At 45.0% G+C, this 16035-nt stretch overlaps 1 protein-coding gene across 3 annotated transcripts in view; it reads left to right on the forward strand.

Moving 5' to 3' along the window:
• The window catches only part of TMEM200B (transmembrane protein 200B), a 41274-nt gene extending 28426 nt beyond the window's left edge, over window positions 1-12848 (forward strand). For 2 of the 3 annotated variants that reach the window (XM_034413679.2, XM_087876341.1), the window contains exon 3: window positions 4499-6523. In XM_034413679.2, coding sequence (XP_034269570.2) covers window positions 4554-5858 — 1305 coding nt within the window. In that variant the 5' untranslated portion in view covers window positions 4499-4553 and the 3' untranslated portion in view covers window positions 5859-6523. Of the gene's footprint in view, window positions 1-4498; window positions 6524-10181; window positions 10278-12645 lie in introns of those variants that run through there. The other variant, XM_087876342.1, reaches the window with a different exon arrangement.
• The last annotated feature ends 3187 nt before the right edge of the window (window positions 12849-16035 follow it).

Below are 16035 nucleotides of genomic sequence, written 5' to 3' on the forward strand. Positions count from 1 at the left end.
CATGTGGCTCTTTCATCCCTCTGCTGCGGCTCCCTGTTGTTGGTCGGCTCCACAATTGATAGGGCTTTTGGTTAGGACAGGTAGAGGGAAAAGGACGCTGCGCTAGGGGGAGACTCTATGATGGGGGAACTGGACTTCCGGTTGGCTCCAGAATTGAATGGGGGGGGGGGGGCTTCCGGTTAGGGCCTTTGTGCTCTTTGAGTGTTTAAGGTTGCCAACCACTGGGATAAATCATCCAGATCTCCCTTATGATGAAAATTCATAAGGATTTCCAGGTGAGGTCTAAAATGTATACCACAATGACCTACTTCCCAGAGGCACTTGATTGGAAACCATGTTGAGCTCTTTAGGTTAAAGGATCATAACCTGGATGCTGGATCTTGCAGACATTCTTAAAGAGGTGGAACCTGAAGACCCCTGTTCCATTTGCAAACGTGATCAGGTGGGGTCCAGGTGAGGTCTTCTCTTCGGGTAGACCAGGGGTCAGCAACCCGCGGCTCTGGAGCTACATGTGGCTCTTTCATCCCTCCGCTGTGGCTCCGTCACTCAAAATATGCATCACAACCACCAATGTGCGACACCCGCTGGCACGCAATTTATTGAGCTTTTCAAACCCCCAGTAGGCCAACCATGGATAAATCCAAGAAAAGAAAAGTTTCAGAAGAAAACAAAATGTTTAATTCAACTACATATGCTAGTTTTGTGCCTCCTCAGGAAATAGTCAGGCATGGGAGTTTTGTGGCTCCCGGTGTTTTCTTTTCTGTGGGAAACGGGTCCAAATGGCTCTTTGAGTGTTTAAGGTTGCAGACCCCTGGGGTAGACCTTCAGTTTCTCTAGGACTGGCCTTCATTATCTCTGAAGCAGCTCACTGAATCTGTCCTAATTTTTAAAAAGTGGGTGTGATGTACAAGGCAGGAGCTCAACGTGAGTTGCAGTCTGCTATATTGCTAGAAACATGAGCCTCCGAATAAGCCTTAGGTAAGATGAGTTACATTTTGGTAAGGCATCGTGGGATGTTTCTAGTTCTCTTTTCATGAGCCGAGCAACCAAAGCTTCTCAAGTGGTTATTTAGGAACAGTGACTGATTAGATTATTTTCATAGTATGGAACTCTTCAACTGACATCTTAGAACTTTGAGTGTTAGGATTTTGTAGCTGAGAGTTTTGAGTTCTTGAAAAGTTCAAGAAAGACAGCTCGTTCCAGAAATTCTTCTGCATGATGTTGATGCCTGTGTTAGGAGATCCGGGGATGTTGTAATAGACAAGAGAAACAATCAAGAGGTTGGACCAAGGCTGATAAGCAAAAGTAAGGGCCGTGTTATTTTATTGCCGTAAGGGCTGAGAAGGCATAGAGTAGAATGTATGCATGAATCTCATTCGAAGAGAGGCAGCAATGCCATCAAAACATTTTTGCCGAAATGATAAAAATTGTCATCTGTCAGCAAGACGTGTAGCAAATTAACACACTAAAGCAGGGGTCTCCAACCTTGGCAACTTTAAACCTGGAGGACTTCAACTCCCAGAATTCTGGGAGTTGAAGTTCTCCAGGCTTAGTTGCCAAGGTTGGAGACCCCTGCACTAAAGGTGTAGTTCTCAACGTATGACCACAATCAAGCTCCAAATTTCTGTTGCTAAGCAAGACATCTTTTAAGTGAGCTTTGCCCCGTTTTGCAACCTTTCTTGCCACTGTTGGTAAGTGAACCACGGCAGATGTTAAAGTCAGTAACAAGGTTCGTAAAATAAATCTAGATTCCCCATTGAGCTTACCAATATTGGTAGCAATAGCATTTAGACTTATATACCGCTTCACGATGCTTTACAGTCCTCTGCAAGCAGTTTACAGAGTCAGGATATTGCCTGTCTATGAAATATCCAGTATATGTGTGACAAATAGATCTATAGTTACATCTGTATTTATTTGTATCTTTAGGGATTACTTAATATTGGTGGATTCATGTTTTTGAAGTTTTAAAAATCCCTTTCTCTTTCTTCCTATAATTCCTCCTGGTGTCGGAATTTGACAGTTCGGGACAGGAACACATATGTCATTCTAAAGCTTGTTCACTTAATGTCTTTTCCCAGAGACAGATAATACCTTAAAATGATTAAATGAAAACAAAGAATTTATGTTGGGTTTGCTTGCATGCTCAATACATTGTCGTATTAGCTTTAAATCATGTTTCTAGCAATGTGGCAGCTCACCTTGAGCTCCTGCATTGTATCACCAGACCCACTTTTTAAAAAATTAGGACAGATATAAAGGGCTGAGATAATGGAGAAACAGCAAGACTGGCCCATTGCTTTGGTCTCCAAAGCTGCAGGGAGGATGTGGACCACCACAAAGACAACGCACACAATAGCTTTTGGGGATATGTTTTCACACTCCCAGGAAAGTCTGCATGGGTCTATTAGAATAAATTCATTACCAAATCTAGACAGTAGTTTCCCCCCCTAGGCTAGCTGAGCTGGCCAAGAAGGGTTAGGTTTGGATCAGGATTTGAAACTCGGGTCTCAATCTAGCTTTTTTTAATTCACAAAATGTTTGGTTGTTGATTAGAGCTTTGATATCCCTTTTCTCTGGTTCAAAGCTTTTTGTGACTAAGTTATTGTGTTATGCAAAGAACACGTGCCTCTAGTATCTTATTCACGTACCTAAAGTTCTACATTGTCCAAGATGAGATCCTCAATGTATATACCGTATTTTTCAGAGTATAATACGCACCTTAGTTTTTGGGGAGGAAAATAAGAAAAAAGCTGATTGGTGGGTGGCCTCCCGGAATACCCCCAATCAACTGTTCCCAGAAGTGAATTTTAGCAACAGGTTCATTGGTTGTGAGCTCTGTGCCTTGCTTTTTTTTTCTGTCTCTGAAATATCTGAAACTCTGTTTCAGAAAAAAACATAATTTCTGCCTCTGAAAGCCTCCAAAACAGAGCTTCAGAAAAAAAGCCTTTTTTTCCAAAGCTCTGTTTGGAGGCTTTTTTTCTGAAGCTTCTTTCAGAGGCTTTTATTCTGAAGGACTATCTGTACTCTGTTCAATCTCCTTTCTTTGGTATTGGTATGTAGATTAAACTCTTCCCATCTGTTGGCTATTGTGTCATTCTCCAGATTTGTTAGCATAGTTTGGTTAGAATCTTTACTGATTCTTCTTTTGTTGCTTGCCATATTATTTTAGATAAAAGCCTTTCAGAGACTTTTTTTCTGAAGCTTCTTTCAGAGGCTTCTTTCAGCCTCTGAAATCTCCATTTGCGAGGCTGGGTGGGGCTACATTCGGAGTATAAGACGCACCCAGATTTTCACCCTCTTTTTTGGGAGAAAAAGGTGCATCTTATACTTCGAAAAATACAGTAAACCTACCTGAGTCAGTAGTAGAGCTTAGAGGTGGACCTGTCGGTTGGGAAGGAAAGTTTAGGAGGTCTTTATAAGCCCTTCTTGATGAATCACAGCCTTCCAATTACATTCATGCCATCAGGGATGGAATAAGGTCTCCTACCTCATTTAGGCAAGGGATTGGACTAGAAGCCCTTGGACCTATGTCTATGTCAGGGGTGTCAAACTCGATTTCATTGAGGGCTGCATCAGGGTTGTGTTTGATCTCGGGGGCCAGTGTGGGCATGGCCAGCTTGACGTCGCTCGTGTCAGGGGTGCCTGTGGTGGACCGAACGCTCTGCCACAGGGGTGAAATGCTACCAGTTCAGACCAGTTCTCCTGAACCAGTAGTAAAAAATGCTACCAGTTCAGGCAAACTGGTATTTCTGATGATCAGCTGTGACACTTGATTTATATTAGGTAGAGTTATCGGATTTCCTGCTTTCTAGCTAATCTAAATCGTGTGGCACAGCGGAGTCCCCCATCCCCCTCCCCGCTGTTCTTCTTACCTTTGCAGACTCAGAAGGCTTCAAAATGTTCCCTTTTTAGCGCTGCGCAGGTGCGCAGACTCAAGAACTGGTAGCAGACTTCAGAGGATTTCACCGCTGCTCTGCCAGCAAAAACGGGCTCCTGAGCTCTGTTTTTGGCTGCGACAGCTTCTTGCAACCCTCTGCCAGTGAAAACAGAGCTCGGGAGGGCCGCGGAGCTCCATTATCACTGGCAGAGGCACTGCGGGCTGCTCCTTTGCTGTTTCCAGGGTCGCCCCACAGGCCAGATGTAAGCACCCTGCAGGCCGGATCCAGCCCCCAGAACTTGAGTTTGACACCCCTGGTCCAGGGGTGAAATCCAGCAGGTTCTGGAGAACCGGTAGCAGAAATTTCAAGTAGTTCGGAGAACCGGCAAATACCACCTCTGGCTGGCCCCCAGAGTGGGGTGGGAGTAGAGATTTTGCAGTATCCTTCCTCTGCCACGCCCACCAAGCCACACCATGCCCACCAAGCCATGCCCACAGAACCGGTAGTAAAAAAAAATTGGATTTCACCATTGCCCTGGTCTATGTTGTATGTTCTCTTCTACCTCCTGGTTGGTTAACCCTTTTCCTTCTCCCCCCCCCTCTCTCTCTATTCTTAAGATGACTTGTAGACAACCCAAGAGGAACTGACCATATAACTGAAGTTGCCGAAGCCATGAAGACCCACAACACCCCAGAGAAGAAAACATCAAGCTCCTCCGCGCCTTCTCGGTGGCACAGGGGTAGGTTTCGGCGCAAGCCCTCCCCGCAGACGGTGGTGAAGGGACAGCTTCGGATGCGCTCGCCCTCGGGAGTCTTTGTGATGGTGGGGATCTCGGTGGTCTTGGTGGGAATGACCATTGCCGTCATCGGGTATTGGCCTCACCGTACAAAGTCTGGCGGCGGCAGGCCAGGGAGTTCCAATGTCACCGGAGACATCAGGAAGGAAATTAAGGTTTCTCCCCAAGCTCGCTCCTTCCTCCACAGTGAGAAATTGAAGCTCATTGGGCCGGTCGTCATGGGCGTGGGCCTTTTTATCTTCATCTGTGCTAATACGATGCTGTATGAAAACCGAGACATGGAGACTCGCTTGTTGATGCAGCAGGAGCTCTATTCCCTGGGCCTGAATTTCCCACAGGACACGGGACCCGCGAGCGATTACTTTCAAAGGAGAAGGACCACCTCGTCCACCCTCAGGGCCAATGCTGAATGCGTAGAAGGCTACTACGAGGTGGACCTTTCTTCCAGTGGCTTCCAGTCTTGTTCCAGCCCTGTAAAGAAATGGATCAACAGCTGCAATTCCAGCAGGCTCCAAACCACGACCCAATTCTTTCATCACAAGAGCATCTCACCTTCGCTGTCTCTCTTGAGCATCCATTCGGACTCCGGCAACACCATGCCGGAGAACGGAGCCTTCTCCTTCACTCGCGGAACAGAGTCCATCCTCTCTACAGCTGTTAACGCCCTGCCTTTGCCTCTCATTAAACTGAACAGCTGTCTGCTTGAAAAGCAGAGCTTTTCTCGGGGGGGTATCCAAGACTTGAAAAACAATTGTAGGTTGCCAGAGGAGAAGGAGGAGGTCCGGAGACTCTCGTGGACTTTCCTACCTGGATGCAACCACGTTGTGCCCAGGAAGGACACCCTTAAAGGCAGCCACGTAGTTATCGATATGGATAGCACACCCCACTCAGGCACCTTGGGGGATAACTTTCATGAATGTGCAAAGAGAGAGTTCCCGAATTCGGGTCATTCAAAATCCTTGGATCTCGGCCAGCCAAGAACGGCATTAGTGGCACCCAGCATAGATAGGAAACACAGGAGCTGGCCTAGGCTGGATCACATTGACCTACTCAACTATGCAAAACTGGAAAGTCAAGGAGAATCTTCTGACAGGCTTTTGGAGGCCTCAAAAGAGCTTTTTAGGGGGGAGAGCATTTCATTATCCCAGGAAATTCCTATGAAAACGGGTCCTATCATTTGATCCAGCACCCAAAGGGAACTGTGTTGTTTCGCTACGTCAGATTTTAGGCATTGCCAAGAAGTGGGGGGGAGGCACGCAGGCCGATCAGTATTTGCCATGAGGATTGCAATGCTGGCTGCTTAATTCATCAGCCAAGGTCTGTTGCCGACGGAGAAATAGTTTGGATGACTTTCCTCCCAAGAGGTCATGCAGTTTCTTGCCTTAACTAAAAAGTCTGATTGAGTGTGGAAAAAAACATTGCCCTGGATGGATTTACACATTCCAGGTTGCGTACGTCTGTGTAGGAACACAAACCCCGTTTGTGGGTTGGGTCGCTGAGTCTGGAGTTCCATGTCACAGAACTGGGCTGCTCACCGTGCATTTCTAAGGGCTGAGGGGAAAAGGGAGAAAATAGCACGACTTCAGAGATGCTGAAGTGAAGCCTCCTAAAATCACAAAGACCTGGTTTTCCAAAAAAAAATCGTGAAATCACACTTTTATACAGGGATACAAGTTTCTCATTTCGTCGAAGCTCAGCTACAGTTCCTGCCTGAGGTCTTTTAATGCTCGGTTAGGAATATTAGTTTATTTTTTCTTTTAAAGACGGTTTGAATACACTTGTGTTGCTGATCTCATAATTTGGAAGCCGGTGGTTTCTAAAGTAAAAAAACAAAAACAAAACAAAACAATCCTACAAATTAATCGGTGTTTCTTCTTTATGTGCTTTATTTTTAGGGAATCAATGAGTGTCTAAAATGCCTATGGAGATTCTCAGTCATCCAGGTCATGGTTGTCCCAAAAGTCCTTTTTCCAAAAGCAACTGGACTTTCTTGGAGGTTTTTTCCCCCACCCTTTGAAAATGTTTTGCTTCTCATCAATGAACTGAAGAAGCTTCTTGGATGAGAAGCGAAATGTTTTCAAAGGGGGAAAAAAGTCAAGTTTCCTTTTGGAAAAAGCACCTTTGGGAGTAAAACCCTTCAAAGTTGGTCATCTCAGGAAATAGTCTCTCCAAATTTTACTGGCACTCTACTTTATTGATAAGAATGTAACATCTTGAAAACCTGGCAAATCTTCTCTCCCCTTCTTATAACAAAGAGAATCAAGAATGGGAAATATTGAGTTTCTTCCTCACCCCATTCTCACTTTTGGGACTAAACCAGTGGTGAAATCCACATTTTGTTACTACCGGTTCTGTGGGTGTGGCTTGATGGGCATGATGTGGCTTGGGGGGCATGGCTTGGTGGGTGTGGCAGGGGAAGGATACTGCAAGATCTCCATTCCCTCCCCACTCCTAGGGGAAGGATATTGCAAAACCCCCATTCCCTCCCCACTCCTGGGGGAAGGATATTGCAAAATCTCCATTCCCACCCCACTCTGGGGCCAGCCAGAGGTGGTATTTGCCGGTTCTCCGAACTACTCAAAATTTCTGCTTCCGGTTCTCCAGAACCTGTCAGAACCTGCTGGATTTCAGCCCTGGACTCAACTGTTGTTTATTGATCGATTGTTGAATATATCTTCCTCAAGGCCACTTCCATAGCCCACTACAACAGGGTTATTAAAGCTTGTCTCATACTATTTCAGACTAAAGTAATTAGTGATGCCATCTGTTTATGGAGATTCTCAGCCATCCAGGTCATGGTTGTCCCAGAGCTGCTTTCTTAAGCGGCAACTGGACTTTCTTTGTTTTTCCTTGAAGAGGTTTCACTTCTCATCCAAAAAGCTTCCTCAGAACTGAACTGAAGTGAAGTTTTTTGGATGAGAAGGAAACCTCTTCAAGGAAAAACAAAGAAAATCCAGTTGCCTCTTGAAAAAGCACCTTTGGGTTAGTGATGCCATAATCCTTTTCAATTGATCCCATCTCCTTACATTTTCTCTTCCATTAATCTTTTAATTTCAGCATGGTTGGCAGTCCAGAAATAGATAGGATAAAGCACTAAAATGAACTGAAGAGAACCGAAGCTTTAAAGGATTAAAATAGCCGTAGCCATCACACACGAAGAGAGGCATAAGAAGGAGGTATTTAAATAAGGACCAGTTGGACACAGCTAGAAGAGGATGCTTAAATCTTGAATGCCAGAGTAAAAATAAAGCAAACGGGTGGCAGAGGAAGGCTTTCCAAAGTTAGAGCATCGGGTTAGAGAAGAATCTCAGGAGAAGAATCCATGAGATGATCAGGGCCATCCCACAACACCTAACATTAGGATGTTGTTGTTAGTTGCAAAGTCGTGTCCGACCCATCGCGACCTCATGGACGATGTTCCTCCAGGCCTTCCTGTCCTCTACCATCCTCTGGAGGCCATTTAAGCTCACTCTGACTGCTTCAGTGATTCCATCTAGCCACTCACTCTCTATCATCTCCTTCTTTTGCCCTCAATCATTCCCAGCATTAGGCTCTTCTCCAATGAGTCCTTATTTATCATTAGGTGGCCAAAGTATTTGAGTTTCATCTTCAGGATCTGGCCTTCTAAAGAGCAGACAGGGTTGACCTCTTCTAGGACTGACCGGTTTGATCGCCTTGCAGTCCAAGGGACTCTCAGGTATCTTCTCCAGCACCAGAGTTCAAAGGCCTCAATTCTTTGGCCCTCAGCTTAATGTTAGGATAGGTACGTGAAAGAGCTATAGTTCCTTTAATAAGTATCAGCGTCCTAAACTGTTAAAAGAGAGGCAGGTTGGTGTAGTACTTAAGGCACAAGGCTAGAAACTCTGAGTTCTAGTCCTGTTTTAGGCATAAAATCAGCTGGGTGACCTTAGGCCAGTCACTTTCTCTTAGCCTTAGGAAGGAGGCAATGGCAAACCATTTTTGAAAACCTTGCCAAGAAAATGGCAGGAATTTTTCCAAGCAGTTGCTAGAAATCAAGACTGAGTCGAAGGTACGAAAACCCCAAAACAATCCATCGGTTAAAGCAGACATGTCCAACCCAAGGCTCACAGGCCACCTGCGGCCCTGAACAGCTAATGATGCAGCCCCACAAGATCATACATTTTTAACACTATTCTGTGATTTATATACATTCACTATATTATAGAAAGGCAGTTCTCAACGGCACTGAAAAAAAATGATGACCATTTTTCACATAGCCCTTGTAACGTCCCTGTAGTCCTGGGGTGTCAAACTCGAGGCCTGCGGGCTGGGTGTGGCCTGCAGAGTGTTTAAATATGGCCCTCAGGTCTGCTCTGGAAACAGCAAAGACCGGCCTCCCGGAAAACAGAGTTCGGGAGGGCGACATGCTGTCTTCCCAGGCTCTGTTTTCAGCCGTGACGACCTCCTGCAGCCCTCTGCCAGGGAAAACGGAGCTCGGGAGGGCTACATGCAAAGGGCTGCAGGAGGTCATCATGGCTGAAAATGGAGCCTCAATGAGTGACATCGAGCTGGCCACGCCACCTCCTGCCACCCCCAAGGTGAAACACAACCCTGATGCAGCCGTCAATGAAATTGAGTTTGACACCCCTGCTGTGGTCACATAATCAAAATTGAGACGTTTTAACAACTCGCATGCATTTATGACAGACAGAGGGATCGCAGCAATTTTTAGGCCAGCAGCTCTGCTCCTGACTTCCGAGGAATGTTGGTGTGCAGGAAACTGAAGAAGGGAATGCCGCATACGTTGCCTTGGAGGAACGCTAGACCATAAATCTAACAAATAAATAAATATTAAAGCTAGATTTGCAGAAAAACATCACGGCAGCCTTATTTTTGGGGAGGGAAGGGATCAAAACTTTTATGGCCAAAAACAGGCCTCGGTCTGCAGCAGTTTCCCAGAATTGAGTGCAGTTGTTGAATGCAGATGATCTTCTGCGCTGGGAAAGAAGCCAGCTGTTTTTTCATTGAGGGAGCCTCATCTGAAGAACGGGCTGGGGGAGAAGCTCCGGGCCTTAGATGCACATGAATGTTTGTAAAGAGATTTATACTAGTGATTCATTTGAGCATTTGGGTATGATTGTTTTCCTTTAGCACCACAAGTAAATAGGAGGGAGGGAGGAACGAAGGAAGGAAAGGAGGGAGGGAGGAAAGAAAGAAAGGAGGGAGGAGGAAGGAAAGGGGGAGGGAGGGAAAAACGAAGGAAGGAAAGAAGGAGGGAGGAAGGAAAGGAAGGAAGGAGGGAGGGAGGTAGAGGAGGGAAAGGATGGGAGGGAGCAAAGAATGAAGGAAGGAAAGGAGGGAGGGAGGGAGGAAGGAAGGAAAGGAAGAAAGGAAAGGAAGGAGGGAGGGGAGGGGAGGGGAAAGGAGGGAAGAAGGAAGGAGGGAGGGAGGGAGGGAAGAAGGAAAGAAGGAAGGAATGAAATTCCAAGAGGATGCAAAGACTCAGGAAGTTTGAGAGTTCCTTCTGACCAATCTCATCCAACAGCCATTTCCAGATGGGAAAAGATGAAATTATTTGGACTACAGGCCTTTCCAGATGCTGCTGCGCTTGCTGTGGTATCAGCCAGATCAGGAATCAGGTTATTATAGATCTAAACTTAAGACCAAGCAAATAAATAAAAATGCCTTATTTTTTCTTCCCTTTACATTGTTTTTTTCCCTTCTGGAACTGAATTCTGAATGCTTCTCGCTACATTCCTTTTGCATTTTTCCAGATTCTTTGCCATGTCCTCAGCTAACCATCATCAGGGATGTATAAAAAAAATTAACCCTTTTGTTTCGAGCCTTATTTCAAAAGAAAGAAAGGGATGCTATTTCTCTCCCCCCCCCCCCATTTTTGCTCTGTTCACTGCTCTTTCGTGGGAAAATATTGCAGGCTGAAACTTTGGCCACGTGGGAGCAGATATGCCAGAACTCTAAATATATTCCCTTCGATGACATAAATAGTTTATACGTTGCCCCCTTTCCCAGAAAACGAGTCATTCACATGTACCCTTTAATTCATGGGTGAACATCCTTTGCCAAAGCTCATACCAGACGTTTTGGAGAAAAAAAGCCCAACTTTTCCAGCAGCCTCTTCCTACACAGTGGGAGGAAAAATCTGTGCAGGGAGAAAGAGATAGTCAGAAAGAGAGGTTAAAAAGGGAAGGCCAGACAGAAAGGAAGTAGATTTTGCTGTTTAGCCCCATCCACTTTGCACAGGTTCTTCTTGAGGGAGATATAGGTAGTCCTCAATTTACCGTATTTTTCAGAGTATAAGACGTTCCGGACTATAAAACGCACCTATCTTTTTTGGTGAGGAAAACAAGAAAAAAAATATCTGCCTCTGCCTCCCAGCAATTTTGCCTCATTGCCGCAAACAGCAAACAGCCTGCTTTACTTTCATTTTCGTTTTTAGCATAGCTTGATTAGCACAAGAAAAAAAAATCTGCTCCCAGCAATTTACCTCCTTGCAGCAAGCAGCAGAGGTCCATGCAACAATAGGCAACGGCAATCCCTGCAGCCTGAAACAGCTGAGAGTCGGGAGGCTGATCCAACAGACACTCAACTTGTGCTAATTAGGCTGTGCTGAAGCTGAAATGGACTGTTTCTTCTTGCTGCTTGCTGCAAGGAGGTAAATTGCTGGGAGGCAGAGGCCAAAGGGTGGGGGCCAATGGGTGGACGGGGCTATATTTGGTGTATAAGACGCACCCAAATTTTTACCCCTTTTTTTGGGGGGGAAAGGTGCGTCTTATACTCCAAAAAATATGGTATAATGATTCATTTAGCAACCGATCAAAGTTACAACGGCGCTGAAAAAAGTGACTTGTAATTGGTCCTCATAATTACGACCATTGCAGCATCCCCAGAATCATGGGATCAGAATTCAGGCAGTTGACGGCCATCAAGTACTAGAAGGCTGCTATCATATCCCTCCTAGCCAGTGGTGGGATTCAGCCGGTTCTGGAGAACCGGTTGTTAAATTGCTGGCTGCCCCTGCCCCTCCCAGGAGTCCCCATGCACCCTGTTTTGGCTCCCAGGTAAGTGCAGGGAGGCCTACTAGGCCCCCCCCCTGTGGCCCGTTTTTGCTCCCAGGAGGCTGCAGGGAGGCCTACTAGGCCCTAGGCCCATTTTTGCTCCCGGGGGTGTGTGAGTGCAGAAGACTGAGTGCTGCCTGTCACACCCACCCAGCTGGTCATTAGGGCAGAGAACCGATCGTTAAATTATTTGAATCCCACTACTGTCCCTAGCCCTTCTCTTTGTTAGATTAGACATACCTTGTTCCCTCAATCATTCATATGATTTAGCCTCCAGATCCCTCATCATCTTTATTCCTCTTCTCTGCACTCTTATACCTCTTTGCATACACTGGAGAAAATTCAGAGGAGGATGGGATGGGATGGGATGGGATGGGACAGGATGTACTGCACTGCACTGCAATAACAATAGCAATCGCACTTAGACTTATATACCGCTTGACAGTGCTTTACAGCCCTGTCTAAGCAATTTACAGAATCAGCATATTGTCCCCAACAATCTGGGTCCTCATTTTACCCACCTCGGAAGGATGAAAGGCTGAGTCAAACCTTGAGCCGGTGAGAATCAAACTCCTGGCAATGGGCAGAGTTAGCCTGCAATACTGCATTCTAACCACTACGCCACCATGGCTCCTGCAATGCAATGGCTGATATCTGGAACAGAAATAATCCACACAGCAACATCTATTGCAGACCCGAGCAGCAATTCTTCACTCTCCACCAATGCCATGCCCAAATTTCCTGATTTAAAACCGAGCGGAAAGTATGATGACTTCCTGAGTATTCCCTTCCCAGCGAGAAACCAAAGTGATTTCTTTCCCATAAAACTTCCCCTTTCACTCTTGCATCCGTATTATAAGACTGGGATAGCAGGGTTGATGTATGAGTTCTGCTTCAGGCAAAGCTTTTTTTTTTTCATCCCACATCAAAGGCTGAAGGAACCCTCAGCGCTCCATAGCTGGCTTAACCCACTGGACAGACTGCCAGTGAATTCCCGGGCTCCACATCATTCAGAATCAATAATGAAGTCAAATCAAGAGGGGCCGTCAAAACATCGGCATCTGCTGGGATGTTAGCCAAGGAATGAAATAGTTGAGATCAGGCTAAGCCTCCTACTTCACTCCAATGACAATTGTGTGTCCTGGGGTGGGGGTTGGGTGGGGTGGGGAGAGGAGAGGAGAGGAGAGGTGGAAAGGCCAGCTATCTCAATTGCTCCACCATCTGTGTTTTGGGAAAGGGTATTAAAAGGATCTTCTGGTTGTTATCATTGTTTCTGAGTGGCAAAGTGTTCCAAGTTGTTCTTGCTCATTTACAGTTGTGTTGGTGCCATGTGCTAAGCATCGGTTAAGTGAACCAATGGATAGGACAGGATAAGGATAGGATAAGAGTAGAGTAGAGTAGAGTAGAGTAGAGTAGAGTAGAGTAGAGTAGAGTAGAGTAGAGTAGAGTAGAGTAGAATAGAATAGAATAGAATAGAATAGAATAGAATAGAATAGAATAGAATAGAATAGAATAGAATAGAATAGAAACAGAGTTGGAAGGGACCTTGGAGGTCTTCTAGTCCAACCCCCTGCTTAGGCAGGAAACCCTACACCACTTCAGACAAATGGTTACCCAACATCTTCTTAAAAACTTCCAGTGTTGGAGCATTCGCAACTTCTGGAGGCAAGTTGTTCCACTGATGAATTGTTCTAACTGTCAGGAAATTTCTCCTTAGTTCTAGGTTGCTTCTCTCCTTGATTAGTTTCCACTCATTGCTTCTTGTCCTGCCTTCAGGTGCTTTGGAGAAGAGCTTGACTCCCTCTTCTTTGTGGCAGCCCCTGAGATATTGGAACACTGCTATCATGTCACCCATATTAGTTAGTCAGTCAAATGTGATGGGTTTGCATGAGATCTTTGAAGGTAAATTACCCACCTGCCCTGCAACGTGACAGGGTAAAATCTAAGGGGTATATTTCAAATGCAGTATATTGTGCACTCTCTTTGTGACAAGGGGGTGTCTAAGGGATACAAACAAAATATTGAAATGGCGCCCACAACAGTGTGATTCAAACCCTACCTTTCTAAAATGTGCAATACACATAAAAGGCAAGCAGGGTTTCAATAATACTATTTTGAATTTTGTGGCCGTGCCCTAGGGCAGCATTTCTGAACCTTGGCAGCTTTCAGATGTGTGGACTTCAACTCCTTGCTGGCTGGGGAATTCTGGACATTAAAGCTGACACATCTGAAAGCTGCCAAGTTTGAGATATACTGCCCTTAGGGCATGACACTGCTTTTTATATGAGGCACATAATCATGCCAGGTATAGATTCTGCAACATCCGTTTTCTGGAAGAAATTAACGTATGAATTGATTTAGAATGGTGGCCAAACATGAAACTCATACCAGAAAATGAATTCTGCTATTGCAGTCTGTCTAGATATCAAGTTAAGGACACTGCAAAAATGGATTTTCTGCCAGATTTCTGGGTCCAAGCCCTGGATAATTTCTATGTATGTATACTCATGGTGGCGCAATGGTTAGAGTGCAGTACTACAGGCTACTTCTGCTGACTACCAGCTGCCTGCAATTTGGCAGTTCAAATCTCACCAGGCTCAAGGTTGACTCAGCCTTCCATCCTTCCGAGGTGGGTAAAATGAGGACCCAGATTGTTGGGGGCAATAGGCTGACTCTGTAAACAGCTTAGAGAGGGCTGTAAAGCACTGTGAAGTGGTATATAAGTGCTATTGCTACTCATTCCTAACATGGCCACTGGCCATGGTGGTGAGGGAGTATGGGAGTTGTAGTTTAACTATGGGATAAGATCCCAAAGGTGCTTTTTCAAGAGGCAACTGGACTTTCTGGTTTTTCTTTGAAGAAATTTCACTTCTCATCCAAGAAGCTTCTTCAGCTCTGGGGAAGCTTCTTGGTTGAGAAGCGAAACATCTTCAAAGAAAAACCTGAAAGTCCAGTTGCCTCTTGAAAAAGCATCTTTGGGACAACCAGGACCTGGATGACAGAGAATCTCCATAGACATTTATGGGACAAGATTGGTCTTTTTAGAAGTTGCTAACTTGCAGAAAAAGAAAACTAACAATAAAAGGATAACCTTTTCAAGGGTGGGAAATCTCACAAGGTTGTATGTTAGGACTGATCCTTTTTAACTTGGTCATACTAAATCCTAGTTTAAGGGCAAGTAGTAAACTGGCTGAATTCATGGACGCTGATGAAATCCAATGGCAATTGTGAAGAGCTCCAGAAAATTCTCTTTAAAATATCCGACTTTTATCAAACAAATGGTAAATGTGATTCCACTTAAGGAAGTGCAAAGTGATGCACATTGGAGCAGAAATATATAAGTATGGGTGCATTGTCATCATCAGAACTACTGCACATAGCTCCCGTTGCTACATTTAGGAAAAAGGTACAACAGAGAAAATGAGAAGAAGTAGAAGAGAGCAACCCACATAATTAGGGACTCAAAGTACTTTTCTTGGGAGAAAAAAAAATGAGCACAATGGGGGCTCATTAGCTTAGAAAACATATGGTGGTGCTGGGGACATACGATAGGAAGGTTAAAACATGCAGGGAATGGGAAAAGATCAGACATTCCTTTCTTGGTTTGAAGAGGTAAGCTAAGGATGCAGTCCAAAGAAGATGCTTCTTCGTGCAATTCATAGTTGATGCGTGAGAGATGAGGATGGACATTGATTTAGCTTTGTAAGTAGACTAGATAAATTCATAGGGAATAATAGGTCTATTGACAGCTGTGAGTGAAGACAGATTTCCACACTGGTGGCAGCTTTTGCCCAAATACCAATTGAAGAACACTGGTGGTCAAAGATGGTAAGCATGCTGGAGATACCTGCCTAGCTTCTGTGAGAAACAAACATCTGGACTCAGAGGAGTTATGGCAAGAGCCAGAGGTGCTATTTTTATGCTCTTGAGTCATATGGAGGGCCCTGGGCTAGGAATGGCTGTATTATTGAGGCAGATGAGAATTTATCTCCACCATCACCATCCCAGTTAGCTCTTTTCTGCCTTCCACCAATTAGATCCTCAGGTATGGTTCCCATTTTGTAAAAAAGGAACTGCTGGTTCTCTTAGGGCACGTCCAGACTATCAAAACAAGGAGGGAATGGTTGCTTTGATTGTATTATAAAATATAATGCAGTGTATTATATAACTGGAAGGTGTATATCCCAGAGGTATTATCAAAGGAAGTGAGTCATGTTTCTAGGATAGCGTATCTCAAACTCAGCAAGATGTGTGGACTTCAACGTCCTGAATTCCCCAGCCAGCATTTAACTATACAAGCCTCCCCCTTTTTTTCTTCCAT

This window comes from Pantherophis guttatus, chromosome 10, assembly GCF_059756535.1.
Source record: "Pantherophis guttatus breed Tessera chromosome 10, ASM5975653v1, whole genome shotgun sequence".
Taxonomy (NCBI): Eukaryota; Metazoa; Chordata; class Lepidosauria; order Squamata; family Colubridae; genus Pantherophis; species Pantherophis guttatus.